The sequence below is a fragment of the Amblyraja radiata genome, chromosome 13, assembly GCF_010909765.2.
Source record: "Amblyraja radiata isolate CabotCenter1 chromosome 13, sAmbRad1.1.pri, whole genome shotgun sequence".
Classification (NCBI taxonomy): Eukaryota; Metazoa; Chordata; class Chondrichthyes; order Rajiformes; family Rajidae; genus Amblyraja; species Amblyraja radiata.
This window is the reverse complement of record NC_045968.1, coordinates 58,234,326-58,255,357: the sequence shown is the minus strand read 5'-3', so window position 1 is coordinate 58,255,357 and position 21,032 is coordinate 58,234,326. Positions and strand designations below refer to the sequence as shown.

The 21,032-nt window shown below is 43.1% G+C and overlaps 1 protein-coding gene across 4 annotated transcripts in view; it reads right to left on the bottom strand.

Moving 5' to 3' along the window:
- The window catches only part of atp11b (ATPase phospholipid transporting 11B (putative)), a 185,160-nt gene that overhangs the window by 62,377 nt on the left and 101,751 nt on the right, over positions 1–21,032 (bottom strand). For all 4 annotated transcript variants that reach the window (XM_033032162.1, XM_033032163.1, XM_033032161.1 and 1 more), the window contains exons 18-23: positions 17,987–18,168; positions 15,218–15,421; positions 12,534–12,687; positions 7,494–7,596; positions 2,730–2,875; positions 1,901–1,960 (exon numbers count right to left, since the gene is read on the bottom strand). In XM_033032162.1, coding sequence (XP_032888053.1) covers positions 1,901–1,960; positions 2,730–2,875; positions 7,494–7,596; positions 12,534–12,687; positions 15,218–15,421; positions 17,987–18,168 — 849 coding nt within the window. The remainder of the gene's footprint in view (positions 1–1,900; positions 1,961–2,729; positions 2,876–7,493; positions 7,597–12,533; positions 12,688–15,217; positions 15,422–17,986; positions 18,169–21,032) is intronic.

Sequence of the window (21,032 nt, the reverse complement as noted above, 5' to 3'; positions counted from 1 at the left end):
CCTTGCCCTACTCACTCGAAACACAATACCGTCTATACCTAACTGTATAGCTAGACACCGTTACAACACCCTCTTTAAATTCGCCAATGATACCACCATTTGACCACCAGGTGGCCAGGGAGATGGCTGCCCTGCCGGCAGTCTGTTCGTATTTTCTTTCTTTTTGTTATATTTTAGTTTGTTAAAAGTTTTGTTTTAATGTTCTTCGGTTTGTTTTATGTGGGGGGAGGGGATCAGGGGATACTTTTTTTTAGGTTCTTACCTTCCGGAGACGTGATCAATTTTCGGATCACATTCTCCGGGCTCTGCAGCCTACCATCGATGGAGCTGGAGGCCTCCTCGGACTATCGTGAGCCCCACCGTGGGGCACGGACTTAACATCGGAGCTGATCCCTTGCCTGGGCTCGCAGTCTCAGGTGAGGCTAGTTGGGAGCTCCAACGTGGCGGAAGGCTCGACCAGCCCCAACGCGAGGTTCGATCGTCCAGCGCGGGGGAGCCGGCATCCCCCCCGATGCGGGAGCTTGATCGCCTCGACGCGGAGGGCCCGAACGCCGCTGGCTACGGGAATCAAGATCATCCCGTCAACGGAGGCCCACGACCAAGGAAGAACAAAAGGAGGAGGAACTTTATTTTGCCTTCCATCGTCACTGTGGTGGATGTTTTATGTTAAAATGTGTTTTTGAGTGAACTGTTGCTTTTAATTGTATGACTGACCTGGCCAATGAAATTGCTCGTATGTTGCAAAACCCTTGCTTTACGCCCTCGTTCGGCAACTCGAACGTCCAGGAAAAATGAAATTACAGAGTGGTAGATACTGTCCATTCCATCACTGGTACTGACTTCCCCACCATTGAAGGGTTCTAGAGGAGACATTGCCTCAAAAAGGCAGCAAGAATCCCATACCATCCTAGCCATGCTCTTATTTCACTACCTACTATCAGGAAAAAGGTATTGGATTCTGAAAACTGTGACCAGCAGAATCAGTTCAATAATAATTTCTTCCCAACAACCATCAAGCTCTCGAACACAATTCAACACTAATTTCAACCATGAATTACGGATTGTCTTTGGTTGCACTAAAGACTTTGGTTTTGTTTTGACTGGTATTGGGATTATTAATTTATTGATTTTTTTTGCTTATCATATATTCTGCATGTGTATTGTTTTTACAGGCCTGCTATGCTGCTGCAAATAAGAACTTCATTGTTCTGTTGTTGATACATGTGGCAATTAAACACTCCTGACTATTCCCTTGTTATTTCTTACTTCCAAGAAAACTTAATTCTACACCTTGATCGTCAAAGATTATTTTCACTGCTGTACAGAGTTCTCTCTTTATTAAAATAGCTACTCCACCACCTTATTTTTTTCCTTCTCAAATATCAAGTACCTCAAAATATTCAGTTTCTTTTCTTGGACAACTTGGTCAATCATTTCTGTAATGATTATACCATTATTTTTTTATTGATGTTATAAATTCATCCATCATCTTACGAATGTTCTGAACATTCGTATAGTTGGTAACATTTTTTTTAATTTTCCATATTCTGAGCAGCACTTCCTCATCAGTGACCTACACACCATTGTCCAGTTTGCCTTTCTCAACTCCAGACCTTATCACATCCTTGGTCCTAAGATGGACCAAAGAGCTGAAGTGCCATAGCAAGTTGAGAGTGACAGCCATTGACGCCAAGGATGCATTTGATGGATTATGGCATCAAAAATCCCAAGTAAAACTAAAGTCAATGGCTATCAAAGGGACCGTACTCTCATTTAAGTTTAATAATTGCTTCTCCTTCAAAGTTTGTACATTCATTAGTGACAGTAAAGAGGTAGATAACATGCAGAAAAGAATAATAGATTCTGAAGTTCATTAACTAGTAAGAATTGCAAGGCTTACCTGTTGTGAAAACATACAGAAGAACTGGTATATGAACTGAGGTGTGATAAAACAGACATTCTGAAAAAAGAGTATAATGGCATCATGAAGCTTTACAAACAATGCACTATTCAGTACAAACAACTGTAAAATGATTGCAAAAATCCTCAAATCTAAACATTGACATTGTGAGGACTATGAATTAGCTAACCTATTGGAAATGTTTTTACTGCCTTGTTGAGATTGCCTAGTTCCTATGTACAGTTCAAAATAAATATTTCAAGATTTAGTTCCGAGGCTATGCCTAGTTTGCATTCATTATTTCAACCAGCAGCAGGTGCATTACAAAAAGATCCTCACATTTAAAAAAAATAATTCAGTCTGCAATTCTTTGACTGCTAATATTAAAGAGATCCAATGGACAAGAACAAATTAAACTTAATCAGCAAATAACAAAAAGTTGGTGGAACTCAGCTGGTCAGACAGCACCTGTGGAGGGAATAGAAAGATGATGCTTTGGGGTCCAGATGCGAAATGCTGTCAGTTCATTCACTCCACAAATGCTGTCTTACCTGCTGAATTGCTTCAGTGTTTGTCTTTTTGCTCAAGATTTTAGCATCTGCAGTTTCTTGTGTCAACATTTAAACTTAGTCTGGATGTTTTTACTCTCGAAGAGAGCTATTAGCATCTAGATTTGGCGAATAACAGGTAGCAGATAGCTAGTAATGCAGACTTGACAGGATTAATGAGAAGTGGTTGGAACGAGATTATCAATTATTATAAATTAAGGCTAATGCTTTGGAGTCAAACAAAATTGATAAAATAGTAAACTGAGAATATCCAAACATACCTTATAAAAAAAGTACTGTACAAGATGTGCTATTCTAACATAATAGAGGTGACCATGGACAAAAAGCAATTTAGTGATGAAGCAGAATCTCGCTATTGCATAATCACTGTTTCTCACTGCTTGCCTTCCTTCTTTACCCATAATTCCTGTGAAAATAAAATGTTAAGACAGCTTTTAAAGACATTTTACATTTTCAATTTTCTGAAATCTTTGATCTTCTATAACATTTACATTATACACAAAAAACAAACAAAATACAGATTGAACACCTATTTTCCGGTAACTAATGGTCTGCCCACCCCTATAAAGCAGACTAAAGGACAAGAGATTAGTTGAAATGTGTAGGAAGAAATTGCAGATGCTGGTTTAAATTGAAGATAGATACAAAATGCTGGAGTAATTCAGCGGGTCAGGCAGCATCTCTGGAGGTGATGTTTCGGGTCGAGACACTTCTTCAGACTGAAGAAGGATCTCGACCCATTCCTTTTCTCCAGAGATGCTGCCCATCCCGCTGAGTTACTTCAGCATTTTATGTCTATCAGAGATCAGTTAAAATTCCCTGAATTGTCACGGGTGACATTGCGAGTGGAGGGCACTCTTTCCGGCCCTCTGTTGTGAAATAAAGCCCCTGTCCCACTTAGGAGATATTTTTGGCGACTACAGGCGACCAGGCTGTCGCCATATGGTCACGGATTGATGCCTGTATGGTCGTGAGTATTCTCCTCAAGTCGCCTAATGAGTCGTAACCTTTTTCTGGTCGCCGCTGGATTTTGAAATGTTCCAAACTTTTCGGTGACTATGGTCTTGACGTAACTTGTCTTCTCTTGACGTAGGTGCCGTCGTAGGCTGTCGCCAGGATGACGCAGGTTGTCGCCAGGTGCTGACTTCGGTGAATTCCTTTGGCGACTACTTACATCAACCTACGTCAACCGGCGACTGAATTGTCTTCAGTTGTCGCCGACAGGGTCTTTGCTTGTTGCGGGTGGACTTTGGTTGACTTCGGTTGTCGTAGATTGTCGCCTGTGTGGTCGTAGGTGGATGTCCTAATGGGCCGCCGGTTGTCGGTAGCTTGCTGCCGACTAGTTGGTAGGTTGTCGTAGCTTGTCGTAGACATTGTTGTAGGGGGGGTCCAGTGGCTGCTTTTTCGGCGACCAGCTATGACTGTGATAGTCGCCGGCAGTCGCTGAAAAAAATCGCCTATGTGGGACAGGCCCTTAATCTTCCCTCCTGTTTTACAAAGTCAATACAATAAACCCTAATTTTAACAACTCCCTTATAACAGATGTCAGATATAACTGACTGAATTAGTCTGAGGAAGGGTTCCGATGTCACCTATCTGTGTTATCCAGTGATCCTGACCAGCTGAATTACTCCAGCACTTTTTGTCTTTTCTGAGGGTGAAGGGCTCGTCAGTGCATCTTGCGAATAAGGAATGGGGTTGGAAGCCGGAAAATGTGTGTCAACCTGTAATACAATACCCAGGGCTCTAAACATAGAAAATAGGTGCAGGAGTAGGTCATTTTGCCCTTCGAGCTAGCACCGCCATTCAATATGATCATGGCGTCTTTTTCCCCATATCCCTTGATTCCCTTAGCCTTGAGAGCTAAATCTAACTCTCTCTTGAAAACATCCAGTGAATTAGGAGATTGCAGTGGCTGACAAGATGCAAGGCCATGATGGCTAAAAGATCAGACATTAGTGCAGTCTAAAGGTGGGTAGGCAAAGGCAAAGATGGAACATAATCCAGAGTGACAAGAGCAGGTTATGTGAAGGAATATACTATTGGCCAAACTATTCACAGTCCTGAGTCCACGCCAATGAGAATACCAAATACTCAGGAAGTGTCGCACTGTCTCACATAATTGGGCATCGAGTTAAGAGAGATATACAGCATGGAAAATAGTCCTTTGGCCCACCTTGTCCATTCCGACCAAGTTGGCAACTGGGCTAATCCCAGTTTGGCCCATAGCCATCTGCATTTGGCCCATAGCCCTCTAAACCTTTCCTATCCATATACAATGCCCTCCATAATGTTTGGGAAAAATAACCATCATTTATTTATTTGCCTCTGTACTCCCCAATTTGAGATTTGTAATAGAAAAAATCACATGTGGTTAAAATGCACATTGTCAGATTTTAATTAAGGCTATTTTTATGCATTTTGGTTTCACCATGTAGAAATTAGAGCTGTGTTTATACATAGTCCCCCCATTTCAGGGCACCATAATGTTTGGACACAGCAATGTCATGTAAATGAAAGTAGTCATGTTTAGTATTTTCTGAAATATAGTGTAGTCTGAAAAAGGGTTTCGACCTGAAATGTTGCCTATTTCCTTCGCTCCATAGATGGTGCCTCACCCGCTGAGTTTCTCCAGCATTTTTGTCTACCTTCAATTTTCCAGCATCTGCAGTTCCTTCTTAAACAAATGTTTAGTATTTTGTTGAATTAGAATTAGAATTAGAATTACCTTTATTGTCATTCAGACCTTACGGTCTGAACGAAATTTCGTGCCTGCAGTCATACATACAATAATACAATAATAAACAACAATAAACACAAATTAACATCCACCACAGTGAGTCCTCCAAGCACCTCCTCACTGTGGTGGAGGCAAAAATCTTAGGGCTGCAGTCTCTTCCCTCCTCTTCTCCCTCTGCGCTGAGGCGATACCCCACCGGGCGATGGTACAAACAGTCCCGCGGCTCACCGAACCCCGCAAACGGGCCGGCTCAAACACCGCGGCCCGGGGTGGTCGAAGCTGCCGCCCTCCAGTCCAGCGGACGCAGCCGCTGGCCCGCGGCTAAACCCAGGACTCAGGTCACCGCCGCCAGAACGCCGTCCCAGCCACCAGAGCACCGTACCAGCCCCGAGCCGGATCGCCCTCACGTGAGTGCCGTTCCTCCCTCGAGCTGGGCCGCTCCGACGGGAGCGCCATTCGACCCTTGAGCTGGGCCGCTCCGACGGGAGCGCCATTCCACCCTCGAGCTGGGCCGCTCCGACGGGAGCGCCGTACCTCCCTCGAGCTGGGCCGCTCCGACGGGAGCGCCATTCCACCCTCGGGCTGGGCCGCCCCGACGGGAGCGCCATTCCACCCTCGGGCTGGGCCGCCCCGACGGGAGCGCCACAGCCCCTCACGGGAGCGCCGTTCCAGCCCCGAGCCAGACCGCCCTCACGGGAGCTAGCCCAGGGCGAGTCCTGACAGGCTGCCTCCGGAGTCTCGAAGTCGCCAGCTCCGCCATTAGGCCTCAGCGCAGACGGAGGCAGAGAAGGGGGATACGACATAAAAGTCGCATTCCCCCGAAGGGAGAGACAGCAAGCCCCGTTTCAACCCCCCACCCCCCCCCCCACCCCCACATAAACACAACCTAAAAACCAAAAACTTAACTAGACAAAATCGAAAAAAACAACATAAAAAAGTAAAAAACAAACGGACTGCAGGAGAGCCGCTGCTGCCAGGGCAGCGCCGCCACTTCTGGTTGTTGCATATGCTAATGTTGCATATCCTTTGCTTGCAATGACTGCTTGAAGTCTGCGATTCATGAACATCACCAGTTACTGGGTGTCTTCTCTGGTGATGCTCTGCCAGGCCTGTATTGCAGCCATCTTTAGCTTATGTTTGTTTTGGGGGCTAGTCCCCTTCAGTTTTCTCTTCAGCAGATAAAAGGCATAGTCAATTGGGTTCAGATCGGGTGATTGACTTGGCCACTCAAGAATTTACAATTTTTTTGCTTTGTACCTGTTCAAATGTTCTTTGAAAAATGATTGACAAATACCTCAATGCGTTTCCCTAAAATCCAGATTTGACTTGCTTAATTTGGAAATGCTCACACCTTGGTTAGAATTAAGTTATGATACAAGCCCGATTATTGGCCACAGAGTTTAATGCACATTTTTATATTTAGGGTTAATTATATAATTATTGACCCTGATATCAATTACCAGGATGCCCAAATGTTAAATGGTTTTCATCAAGTATTCACAAGGAAAAAATAATTGAACTGATTAAAAAATGACCTCATTACTTTGTTGACAAATGAATGAGAAGGAAACACAATCATATATAAAATTTAATTTATCTAGACATTTGGATGGTATTAGCATTGTTCTGTTACAGTTCACCCACACTGAAACTCCTTTTCCCATTCCCAGACTGACTCCTCTTCAAATTCCCGTCCTGAAACCCCTCTTCCCATACTGGCCTGGGCCTCCTTCAATGTCAGAGTGCTGCCACACGCAAATTGGAGGATCAGCACCTCATCTTCCACTTAGTTTACAAACCAATGATATGAATACTGAAGTCTCCAATTTGAGGAACAACCCCCCTCCCCCTCCCCCCCTCTATCTACCCTGTGCCCACCTACTTTACCCCTCCCCCTTCACCTACATTCCTTCCTCTAGCTTTTGACACACCTTCTGTCCTTTAATCTCCGGCCTTTCTTCAACCATCTGCCTATCAAAAATCCCCTTCACCTGTATCTACCTATTAGTTTTTCCTTGTCCTTCCAGCTTTCTCCCCCCCTCCCCCGCATAATTGGTCTGATGAAGGGTCCCAACCTGAAACATCACCTATCCTTGTTCTCCAGAGATGCTGCCGGACCCACTGAGTTACTCCAGCACATCTTTGTAAAGCAGCATCTGCAGTTCCTAGTTTCTACATTTCACTTACTACCCAATTTTTTTTTGGAGTTCTATCAATTTAGTCCGAACCACTGATGTAATATTGAAAGAGCAATAATAAGAAAATGGCAACACTGTTCACATACCTATACCAATATTTGCTTCCAGTATCATGCTGACATCATTTGCACCATCGCCAATTGCCAAGGTAATTGGTTTGTTTGGCAATAACTTCAAAAGTCTGACTACCTGAAAATATAAAAACGTAAGTGGCACAATTTTATGACTCAAGACACAAATGTTAATGTATAATGAGATTCATAATTGTAAAATGTCAAGGTTGATTAAAACATCCAATGCTAGAATGTACTCATTTTCAACTCACTCAGAGGATGCTTCAATTAATGCTGGTGCTTCAATGTATACTGACAGATTATTTTATTTTTGCTGTCTTTCAGATGTGAAGCATAACTTTCTGTTAGGAGGTCCACATCTATAGTCCAACCTACTTCCAACAGCCATTCACAAGAACCATTTTAATTTAACTATCCATAACCAGACATGGACATTTTTAGTTACAATTAAAAAGTTTTATTCAGTTCCTCCTTGCTGCTTCCTTACCTACTCTTCTCCATTCCATAGGGGGAAATGTTGCTGCTCGGATCATTATATATATCGTGCTTCTTTCTATCTCGTCATTGATCTCACTGACTCCTGTGCTCATATTAAAAGCATTTGTGCCTTTGCAGGTGAGGTGGTAATGCGTCTATTTGAATGGGCCAATCAATGAGATAGTGAGGAAGGTTGTTTAGGGCTATAGTCGGATACGTATTACAAACCAGGCTTTGCTCCACACCCCCCCACCTCTCTTTTCCATCATTCACACTTTGTCTATTTTCCCCACAGATGCTGCCTGACCCGCTGTGCTCTTCCAGCTCTTTGTTTTCTGTTCCGATAAATGCAAGTAAGTAGTCAAGCAGGATAGGAGTGTATCTCCCAGTGCGATTGAAGCGGGGTCTCTGTGAGGCAGCAGCACTGCCGCAACGACCATTCTCTGCATAAAAGTCTTGGCTTGCACATTTCCTTTCCTTCTCTGATCTTAAAGCTCCACCCTCCATATGTTCACTCCGGGGAAAAAAGGTTCTGGCTATAAACCTTTATTCGGTTCCCCCTCAGCCTCCAACACTCCAGAGAAAGCAATCCGAGTTTGTCCAACCACTCTTTATAGTTAATACCCTCTAATCCAGACAGCATTCTGGTGAACTCCGTCTGCACCCTTTCCAAGCCCTCCACGCTCTTCCTGTAATGGGGTGACCAGAACTGCACACAATAATTCAAATGCTGCCTAACCAAAGTTTTATAAACCTGCAACATGTCTTCATGACTCTTACACCCGATGCCCTGACTAATGAAGGCAAGCATCCCATACGTCTCCTCAACCATTCAATCCACGCGTATTGCTACTTTCAGGGATCTATGGAGTTGGTCCCCAAGATCCCTCCGTATATCAGTGCTGATAAAATGTCCTGCCATTAATTGTATTATTTTCCCCTTATAAAAAGGGCGGTACAGTGACACGGCGATGGAGCTGCTGCCTCACAAAGTCAGAGACCGCGTTCGATCCTGACCTTGAGTGCTGTCTGTGTTTTGTTTGCACGTTCTCCCTGTGACCATGTGGGATTCCTTTGGGTGCTCCGATTTCCTCCCACATCCCAAAGACGGTCTGGTTTGTATATTAATTGGCCTCTGTAAATTGCACCTAGTGTGTTGTGGGATAACAAACTTGAACGGGTGATGAATGGTCAGCGTAGATTCGTTGGGCCAATGGACCTGTTTCCATACCCTATGTCTAATCTAAAACTAACCTAATTTAACCTCCCAAAGTGCAACACGGACTGCAACTCCACCATTTTTTGTGTCGCTGCAAATTTACTATCCAAAGCATCTTCATTTTTGTCCAAGTTGTTCCTATATATCAGACATCAGAGATCCCAACACATATCCCTGCAGAACATCACAGGTCACAGATCTCCAGCTAGAAGTACACCCTTAGGGCGGTACGGTGGCACAGCGGTAGAGCTACTGCCTTACAGCGCCAGAGGCCTGGGTTTGACCCTGGCTACGGGTGTTGTCTGTACGGAGTTTGTACCTTCCCCCCCGTCACCTGCGTGGGTTTTCACCAAGAACTTTGATTTCCTCCCACACTCCAAAGACGTACAGGTTTGTAGGTTAATTGGCTTAGTATCAATATAAAATTGGCTCTAGTGTGTGTAGGGTAGTGTTGATGTGCAGGGATCGCTGGTCGGCGGGGACTCGGTGGGCCGAAGGGTTAGTTTCCGCACTGTATCTCTAAACTAAACTTCAACCACTGCGCTGCGTCCTCTTTAGGTAAGTAATTTTGAATCCAAACTACCAAGTCACCGTGGATCGCAAGCATTTTAATCTTCTGAATCAGCTTACCATGAGGAAATTTGTCAAATTCTTTACTGAAGTCCAAATAATTTACTACCCATCCTCCATCAATCACCTTCATCATTTCCTCAAAAAATCAATTACGTTAGTAAGACATGACCTGCCACAGACAATGTCATGCTGACTGTCCCCAAATAACTGATTTCTCTTCCAAATGTGGGTAAATCCTATCCCTAAGAATCCTCTACTGTGGCTTGCCTACCAACAAACTGAGGTTTACTTAACCTCCTGGATTATCTGTATTTCCCTTAAACAAAGTTTAGTTTAGATATACAATATGGAAACAGGCTTTTCATCCCACCGAGTCTGTCCAGGCCTGCAATCACCCATATACTAGTTCTTTCCTACACATTAGGGACAATTTACAGAAGCTAATTAACCTACAAACCGAGTCTTTGGGATGTGGGAGGAAACTGGAGCACCAGAGAAAACCCACCTACGTCACAGGGAGAATGTACAAACTCGATACAGACAACACTCAAGTAAGGAACGAACTCCCAGATCACTGGGGCTACAAGGCAGCAACTCTACCGCTGCTTCACTATGCCACCCAGGAAATAATGGAATGGAATGCTATTTATTGTCATTCAAACCTAGGTTTGAACGAAATTACATTTACTACAGTTTTTTACATTACAAAAAAAACCAAGACCACACTTAACACAGTTTACATAAACATCCATAACAGTGAGTCTCCAACACCTCCTCACTGTGATGGAAGGCAAAGTCTTATCTCTTCCCTTTGTTCTTCTCCCACGGTCCAACTGCAGCATCGAGGCGAACTGGGGCTCCGATGTTAAAGCCCCCCGCTTGGTAAGATGGTAAGTCCCGTGGCCATTTAGCTACACGCCGGGTGATGTTAGGCCCCAGCTCCGTGTCCTTTAAACCCCGCGGATCAAGCAGGCCAACCAGCGGTCCAGCAGTCCAACTGCAGCGTCTAGGCGAACTGGGGCTCCGATGTTAGAGCCCCCGGTGACGATGGTAAGTCCCCGTGGCCACTAACCCGCACCTGGCGATGTTAGGCCTCGCTCCGTGTCCTTTCAACCCCGCTATTCCAGCGGGAGAAGCTGCCGTTGCGGGAGCTCCGAAAAGCCGTCTCCCACCAGGGACCTGCGAGCTCCCGATGTTCCTGTCCACCAGGCCTGCAGCTGGAGATTCCGAAGCTCCAAAGTCGGGTCGCAGCCGAGCGCCACCACAGCTCTTCCCGCTCCGAAGTCGGCCAGCTCCGTGATGTCAGGTCCGCAGGCTCCGCGACTGGAGCCCTCAGGTTAGTCCCGGACGGAGGCCGCCGCCGGCTCCTCGATGTTAGGCCCACCGACACCGGAGACCCGACAGGGAAAATGTCGGGTCCCAGTACAGGGAAGAGATTAAACGGTTTCCCCCACATCCCCCCCTCCACCCCCCACATATACACAGCTAAAAAATAATAAAAACTAAGCTCAAAACATACATTTAACAAGACAAAAATAAAAAAAAGACGAACGACTGTAGTCGAGCCGCTGCCGTTAGGCGCCGCCACCAACCAAATAACATTGGCTTTGCTCCAGTTCTCCAGGACCTCGGTGACTAGGGAGCATACAAAGATCTTCGTCAAACCCCAGAATCCCTCGTCTTGCTCAATAACGTGGGAAAGATCCCAGCAAGGCCTGGCGACTTGTGCACCTTTATAGTTTTCAAGAGACTGAACGCCACCTTCTTCTTGAACACAAACTGCCCTAAATTGGATTTTGTTTTGCTTGATCAAATCGGGGCAAATCTGTACCCAGGAATATTGCAGACAAATCTGTTTACTGCATTGACAATCATTTTGAGACGTTAGCAAAGAACAGATCCTATATTACATTGTTCCACAGTGCTATACTTCTTCATCCTGATCTTCTCAATTAAGCTACTTCCCCAAATTACTAATGTTGTCTGAGAAGGCTATATCTTATTTATACACAACTGAAGCATAATTATCAGTTCTCAACTAATAGTAATCAGTGGAAACCTGCCAATGTGTGGAGGCTAATTTTGTTTCTTATATACAGTCAGAGTATACAGTCTGGAACCAAGCCCCTTGGCCCAACTAATCCTGACCATGTAACTTGCCTAACCAAGCTATTTCAATTTGCCTGTGCTTGGACTACATCCTTGCATACCTTTCTTATCCACATATCTATCCAAATACATTTTAAATATCATAATTGTATCTGTTTCTACCGCTTACCCTGAATACTTGTTCCATATATGCACTAGCTTCTGAATGAAAAAGTTGCCCCTCAAATACCCTCTAAATGTTTCCCATCTATCTTTTAAAATCCCCTACCCCATGGAAAAGACCATGGCTTTTCATATTATCTTGTATCCTCATCATTTCAAATAATTCCATTAGATCACCCTTCAACCTCCTACACTCTAGGGAAAAAAGGTCCCAGCCTATCATCAGGAATTGTTATGCTAGCATCCTAGTTAAGATTAGAGACCAAATCTAAACATTCTGATTCTGAACTGGACAAACATATTTCCACCACTGAATTATCAAGAAAGTTAAATTTAAATCCTATTCTAATCAATTAACATTTTCATAAGCAAAATATAATGGAATTCAAGAATAAGTAAGTCGTTCAGTGTTAAATTAAACTGGCAATTTATTTTGATCAAATTATGTTACTCATTAAATATCTTACAAGTTGAAGTTTGAAACTAATTACAATTGGGAGTAATGAACTTACTTTTGCTTTTTGCAGTGGTGCCATTCGACAACATAACACAGCAGTGCAGCTTTTGCTAATTTCCATGAACAATCCTTCATGTTTCCTGAGTGCATATGTAAGGCTAATTCCATCTACAACCAAACCATGTTGCGCCACGTGATCCCGTTTTATTCTGCAATGATAAATCATTTGTGAAACTTCCAAGGTTCATCTTTTTCAATTTGCTTCAGAAACACTCTTGTACATTTAAACCGCCTGCAGTATCTCCCCCACCATCTTTCTTACCACCAACTGACAGCTTGCCCGATATCCAGTTCTGAATAAGTGTTTCAGTTTAGTTTATTGTCACATGTACCAAGGTACAGTGAAAAGCGTTTGTTCCGTGCTAACCAGTCAGCGGAAAGACAATGCATGATTACAATCGAGCCATTCACAGAGTGCAGAATCATGATATGGGAATAAAGTTTAGTCCAAGATAAAGACAGTAAAGTCCGATTAAAGATAGTCCGAAGGTCACCGATACGGTAGATTGTGATTCATGTCTCCTCCTTAAACCTATCAATCTCCGCTTTAAAACGTTAAGACTTGCCTCCACAGCCATCTGTCACAATGAATTCCCAGATTCAGCACCTACTAGCATAAGAAATTCCACCTCATCTCCATTCTAAAGGATATCCTTTTATTCTGAGCCTGTGCACACCATCACAGCCTGGTTTGGGAACAGCTCCATCCAAGACCACTAAAAATTGTAGAGTTGGCTCCATCTATACTTTAGCTCCTCATACATTAACCCAATCATCCCTAGGATCATTCTTGTAAATCTCCTCTGGACCATCTCCACACCAGCACATCCTTCCTCCAATATGGGGCCCAAAACTGCTCATAATTCCAAATGAGGATTGACCAGCACCTTATAAAGACTCAGCTTTACATCCTTGCTTTTATATTGTAGTCCCCTGGAAATGAATGCTAATATTGCATTTGCCTTCCATACTTACACAACAAGCTTTTCACTTTACCTCGGACACATGACAATAAACTAAATTAACTACTTGTGACTCAATCTGCAAATTGACCATTTGGGAATCCTGCACAAGCACTCCCAAGTCAATTTTTGAATCCTCACCCCATTTAGAAAGTAGTCTACGCTCTTATTCCTTCTACTGTAGTGCATGACCGTACACTTTGTTAGGCTGTATTCCATTTGCCACTTTGCTCATTCTCCCAACCTGTCTAATTTCTTCTCGACTCCCTGCTTCCTCAACACTAGTGTAGTTTAGATATACAGCATGGAAACAGGCCCTTCGGCCCACCGGATCCCCGCCCAAAGATCTGAGAAAACCCACGCAGGTCACAGGGAGAATGTACAAACTCCGTACAGACAGTACCCGCAGTCGGGATTGAACCCGGGTCTCCGGCGCTGCATTGGCTGTAAAGTAGCAACTCTACTGCTGCGCCACCGTGACCGCCCACTACCTGTCCCTCCACCTAACATTGTATCATCCGCAAACATGGCCACAAAGCCATCAATTCCATCATTTAGATCATTAACCTATAATGTGAAAAGTAACACATCCAACATCGACCCCTACGGAATACCACTGGTCACTGGTAGCCAACTGGAGAAGACCCCCTGCACCAGCATCTGCAGTTCCTTCCCCTTTATTCCTACTCTTTGTCTTCTGCCAGTCAGCCAATCTTCTACCTATGCTAGAACCTTGCCTCTAATACCATGGGGTCCTATCCTAATGGAAAATAGTTCATTAAAATTCTCACGCTTATATTCATATCTCATCTTGCCCTTTTACTTCAGTCAGGTCCTTCTTAAAACTTACTTTCTGACCAAACTGTTAATGTGATTAACATTTCCTAGCTGGACCTGATGATTTTAAAGACAATAGACAATAGGTATAGGAGTAGGCCATTCGGCCCTTTGAGCCAGCACCGCCATTCAATGTGATCATGGCTGATCATCCACAATCAGTACCCCGTTCTTGCCTTCTCCCTATATCCCCTGACTCTGCTATCTTTACAAGCCCCATCCAGCTCTCTCTTGAAAGTATCTATAGACCCGACCTCCACCTGAGGCAGAGAATTCCACAGACTCACCACTCTCTGTGTGAAAAAGTGTTTCCTCATTTCCTTTCTAAATGGCTTAACCCTTATTCTTAAACTGTGGCCCCTGGTTCTGGACTCCCCCAACATCAGGAACATGTTTCCTGCCTCTAGCGTGTCCAAACCCTTAATAATCTTATATGTTTCAATAAAATGCCCTCTCATCCTTTCCAGAGTATACAAGCCCAGCCGCTCCATTCTCTCAGCATATGACAGTCCCGCCATCCCGGGAATTAACCTTGTGAACCTATGCTGCACTCCCTCAATAGCAAGAATGTCCTTCCTCAAATTTGTCGACCAAAACTGCACACAATACTCCAGGTGTGGTCTCACAAGGGCCCTGTACAGCTGCAGAAGGTCCTCTTTGCTCCTCTACTCAACTTCATTTTTGTATGATTACTCAGAGAAGCACGCCTGTGTGTACTACTTTCATGCAATTTTTCAATTGAATGGTCATGAAATGGTCATTAAATATGTATTCAACTATTGATAAATGACTTTTCCAGAATTCATTCAGTAAGCAATCACAAAATGCACCATGGGTAAATTATACATCACAGAAACTTATTAAAAGATAACTTGATTACCTGACACTCAGGCTATGAAGTTGCAGCGCACATTCACCTTCTGATTTCTGATTAGTAAGTTCCAAAATATTCATTGACTTGTGAAAATGTCCACTGGATAAACACACACTAATTGCAGTTTCTTGTTTATCACCTGTAAGAACCCACACCTTGATGCCTGCCAATTTAAGAGCCTCTATTGTCTCAGGTACTTTTTCTTGCAACCTGGAATAAAATCCAAAGATATGAAGATACTTAACAGAATGTAATGCTTTATTTGTTATATTGAAATGACAATTCAGTGGCATCAGCTGAGTATACAGCAGGCAAGTAGGGATGGGCTCAACCAGGTTCAGCTTGATGGACACAAAATGCTGGAATAACTCAGCGGGACAGGCAGCATCTCTGGAGAGAAGGAATGGGTGACTAGCCTGAAGAAGGGTCTCGGCCCGAAACGTCACCCATTCCTTCTCTCCAGAGATGCTGCCTGTCTCGCTGAGTTACTTCAGCATTTTGTGTCTATCTTTGGTTTAAACCAGCATCTGCAGTTCCTTCCAACACAAGGTCAGCTCGTCAAATGTACCACATGTAATTTCCTAGATTTGCATATGAAAAATAATTACTTGTTTGAGGTACCAAAACTCCAGAGCTTCCAAACATATTTATTATGTGTCCTCATCCTCTGGAGACAAAGGAAAATGGGGGCAGGTGACAGATAGAAGAAACAACAGAAATTATGCTCAAATTACTGTTGTTTGATGAATGATAAACACCCATCAAATGGGTTAGATTTTTAAATGAAAATAAGCCACTTTGACATCTTACCAGGCCATTATTGTTTTCAAAAACACCTGCAAATTAATGTTTAAATCCAGTATACCCCAGAGATGATGCAGTGGAGTACCTGAGTTAACTTTGTACACACAAAATGCTGGAGTAACTCAGCGGGACAGGCAGCATCTCTGGAGTGAAGGAATGATAGACGTTTTGGGCCGAGACCCTTCCTCAGAGTCTGAAGAAGGGTCTCGACCCGAAACGTCGCCCATTCCTTCACTCCAGAGATGCTGCCTGTCCTACTGAGTTACTCCAGCATTTCGTGTTAACCTTCGATTTAAACCATTATATCTGCAGTTCTTTCCTACACTTAACTTTATACACATTCCCTTTGTGAAAACAAAAGGACACTGTGATAAACCATAGATGGTTTTCTTTTCCTTATAGATTTTGTTTCTAGATTTATAAGGACCCTAATGAGTTAAGAAGTGGGAACTGAATTCAGGTCCCAACTCACAACTCATTAGGGTCCTTATAAATTTAGAAAAAAAATTATAGGTCAAAGAAAGTCATCCATATATTTGGATACTTATCACAAAAATGATCCCAGGGCCGAGTAGGTTAATCTATGATGAGCGTTTGTCAGCACTGGGCCTGGACTCGCTGGAGTTCAGAAGAATGAGGGGGGGACCTCATTGAAACATACAGAATAATGAAAGGCTTGGATAGAGTAGATGTGGAGAGGATGTTTCCACTAGTGGGAGAGTCTAGGACTAGAGGTCATAGCCTCAGAATTAAAGGACGTTCTTTTAGGAAGGAGATGATGAGAAATTTCTTTAGTCAAAGGGTGATGAATGTGGAATTCTTTTCCACAGAAGGCTGTAGAGGCCAAGTCAGTGGATATTTTTAAGGGTAGATTTTTGATTAGTACATGTGTCAGAGGTTAAGGGGAGAAGGCAGGAGAATGGGGTCAGGAAGGATAGATCAGCCATAATTGAATGGCGGAGTAGACTTCATGGGCCGAATGGCCTAATTCCACTCCTAACACTTATGACATTATGACTAGGAGGAATGTGCAGGTTCCAAAGAAGATACAGACAAGATATACAAGAATATTTTCAAAGATGAGGGATCTCAGCAATAAAGTGAATAGAAATTTGATTAAACAAATTTTGGGGAGATAACTAGAGAAATGATAAGCAAACGATTAAATAACCAGGAGGTTACAGTTTTAGAGATGGGGAAATGTATACAAGAGATGTGAAGAATACTTTTATAAAATTTGCAGAGGGTATGTTGGTGATTGGTTGATATGGTGTCTGAAATATTAGAAATAAAATCAGTCATGGTTTTCAAAAGTGAATTGAATAAGCACAATTTCCAGGACTCTCAATAAGAGTGGGGAAAAATGTAACAGACTGGATTGCTCCACAAGGGGCCAGCATGGACTTGATGTTTCACATGGTCTCTAGCTCAAGTTTATATATACACACATAAGGAAGCATTTCATGTTATCAGGAAGCATGACTGAGGCAATATATGGACAAATTAGTACAACAGATGAATTCCATACTGGTTAAGCAATTGATATTCGGTCCGAACAAAATAAAGCTCTTTGGGAACTCTTTACCTTTACAAATCACGCAAAAAGATTTTCTCAATGTTTAAGTTAACAGTACAATCAATATTTTCTATTTAAGAACCTTCACATCCAATCCAAGTGCTTGCCCAATTCCTTTTTTGAAAACCCTTGAAACGAGAACAATTATTTTCTAAATACTCCTACTTTATTCTGATATGGATTAGTTTTATATTTGCAGACAGAAACAAAAGGCTGGAGTAACGCAGTGGGTTAGGCTGCATCTCCAGTTACTCCAGCTTTCTGCGTCTGTCTTTGGTTTAATCCAGCATCTGCAGTTCCTTCCTACACATTATATTTGCAGAATTAGAATGCAGAATTGGCTTTATGATAAAGAAGATATTCATGGATTTAAAAATATCAGAGCATAAACATACTTGTCCTCAATTCCAGAAATCCCCAGTAGGTGGAGATCTTTCTCAATAATATTGAACACATCTGCTACTACTTGCTCACGTTGATGCAGAGACGTCCTGGCTTCAACCAGCTGAGATTTGATCTCTTCATACTCTTCTATGGATAGATATTTACAAGCTATACAGAGTGTTCGTAATCCTTTCTAGAAAAACAAATACAAACATTGTTTACTATTTACGTACATATTGAAGATGTTCCAAAGCCTTGCAAACCAGTGTGTTTAAAAAGAGGTGTTATAAAGCAGGGAAAAATTAGCAAACAATTGGATACAACATTATCACGCTACATGTTTGACCACAAGCATTTGGGGCAGGTTGATTGAGTACATTATTTTCCAAGAAGCACCTTGTTGCGCCTTTTGGCCATTTGAACAGGTGGTATTGGCTCTGATGTTCAGCACTATCAATAAATCACTTCAATTTCAGCGTGCTTACACATCTGGGATGGGGCTTGGACCCATGTTTTCAGGCTTCCACGTGCGTGTAAAAGATCAGTCCAGGATTTCAACTTTTAAAAAGAGGAGAGGGATTGAGGAAATGTTTCTACAGTGTGCCAACAATAATGTTGTGGAGCAATATGCTTCTTGTCCAACAATGAAGGAGGCATTGTCAGATCTGACAATTGACAATAGGTGCAGGAGTAGGCCATTCGGCCAGCACCGCCATTCAATGTGACCACGGCTGATCATCCACAATCAGTACCCCGTTCCTGCCTTCTCCCCATATCCCCTGGCTCCGCTATCTTCAAGGGAGAGCTAGCCCTATCTAGCTCTCTATTGAAAGTATCCAAAGAACCGGCCTCCACCTGAGGTGAGAATTGTACAGACTCACAACTCTGTGTGAAAAAGTGTTTCCTCATCTCCGTTCCAAATGACTTACCCCTTATTCTTAAACTGTGGCCCCTGGTTCTGGACTCCCCCAACATCTGGACCATGTTTCCTGCCTCTAGCGTGTCTAAACCCTTAATAATCTTATATGTTTCAACAAGATACCCTCTCATCCTTCTAAACTCCAGAGTATACAAGCCCAGCCGCTCCTTTCTCTCAGCATATGACAGTCCCGCCATCCCGGGAAGTAACCTTGTAAACCTACGCTGCACTCCCTCAATAGCAAGAATGTTCTTCCTCAAATTAGGGGACCAAAACTGCACACAATACTCCAGGTGTGGTCTCACTAGGGCCCTATACAACTGCAGAAGGACCTCTTTGTTCCTATACTCAACTCCTCTTGTTATGAAGGCCAACATGCCATTCACTTTCTTCACTGACTGCTGTACCTGCATGCTTACTTTAATTGACTGATGAACAAGGACCCCCAGATCCTGTTGTACTTCCTCTCCCCAACTTGACACAATTTAGATAATAATCTGCCTTATTGTTTTTGCTACCAAAGTGGATAACCTCATATTTATCCACATTAAACTGCATCTGCCATGCATCTGCCCATTCACCCAACCTGTCCAAGACACCCTGCATTCTCATAGCATCCTCCTCAGTTCACACTGCCACCCATCTTTGTGTCATCTGCAAATTTGCTAATGCTACTTTGAATCCCTTCATCTAAATCATTGATGTATATTGTAAATAGCTGCGGTCCCAGCACCGAGCCTTGCGGTACCCCACTAGTCACTGCCTGCCATTCTGAAAGGGACCCGTTAATCCCTACTCATTGTTTCTTGTCCGCCAACCAATTTTCTATCCATGTCAGCACTCTACCCCCAATACCATGTGCCCTAATTTTGCCCACTAATCTCCTATGTGGGACCTTATCAAATGTTGGAACTGGTCCAGGAAATGCTTTCTGAAAGTCCAGGTACACTACATCCACTGGCTCTCCCTTGTCTATTTTCCTAGTTACATCCTCAAAAAATTCCAGAAGATTAGTCAAGTATGATTTCCCCTTCGTAAATCCAAGCTGACACGGACCGATCCTGTTATTGTCATCCAAATGCGCGGCTATTTCATCTTTTATGATTAACTCCAGCAGCTTCCTCACCACCAATGTCAGGCTATCTGGTCTATAATTCCCTGTTTTCTCCTTCCCGCCTTTCTTAAAAAAGTGGGATAACATTAAATACCCACCAATCCACAGGAACTGATCCTGAATCTATCGAACATTGGAAAATTATCCCTAGTGCGTCCACGATTTCTAGAGCCACTTCCTTAAGTACCCTGGGATGCAGATCATCAGGCCCTGGGGATTTATCAGCCTTCAGTCCCATCAGTTTATCCAACACCATTTCCTGCCTAATATGGATTTCCTTCCGTTCCTCCGTCACCCCAGATCCTCTGGCCACTAGTATATCAAGAAGATTGTTTATGTCCTCCTTAGTGAAGACGGATCCAAAGTACCTGTTCAACTCATCTGGCATTTCCTTGTTCCAGATAATAAATTCACCTTTTTCAGTCTTCAAGGGTCCAACTTTGGTCTTAACTAATTTTTTCCTCTTCACATACCTAAAGAAGCTTTTACTATCCTGCTTTATATTCTTGGCTAGCTTACCATTGTACCTCATCTTTTCTCCCCATCTGGTTCTAGGAAATAAAGTGGTTCAAGGATGGGGAACATTTAGGAGATAGTGATCGTATGATATAGATTACTATAGAAAAAGAGGAGCAGCAGCAATCTGAAGAAAAAAATTGGAAGGGGCCCATTTACAATTGGAACTGGTCCAGGAAATTGGAAATGGAGAAAGCAAATAATGCAGGAGTGGCTCAGCAGGTCAGGCAGCATCTTGGGGGAACATGAACATGAACGTTTCGGATCAGAACCCTTGTTAGTTCTGACATGATTTTTTTTTGGGGGGGGGGGAGAAGAGAAAGAAAGCTGGAAGAGAGAAGAGGCTGGACAAAGCCTGGCATATAATAGACTGACAAATTGGAAATAAAAGTTGCCAGATATAACTCCAGTAGAAGAAATGAGCTGCAAAAAAATATAAGGGAAGCCAAGAACATTTTGGAAGCATACAAGTAGACTTTATTTAAGGGACTTGCAAATGGATCCTAAA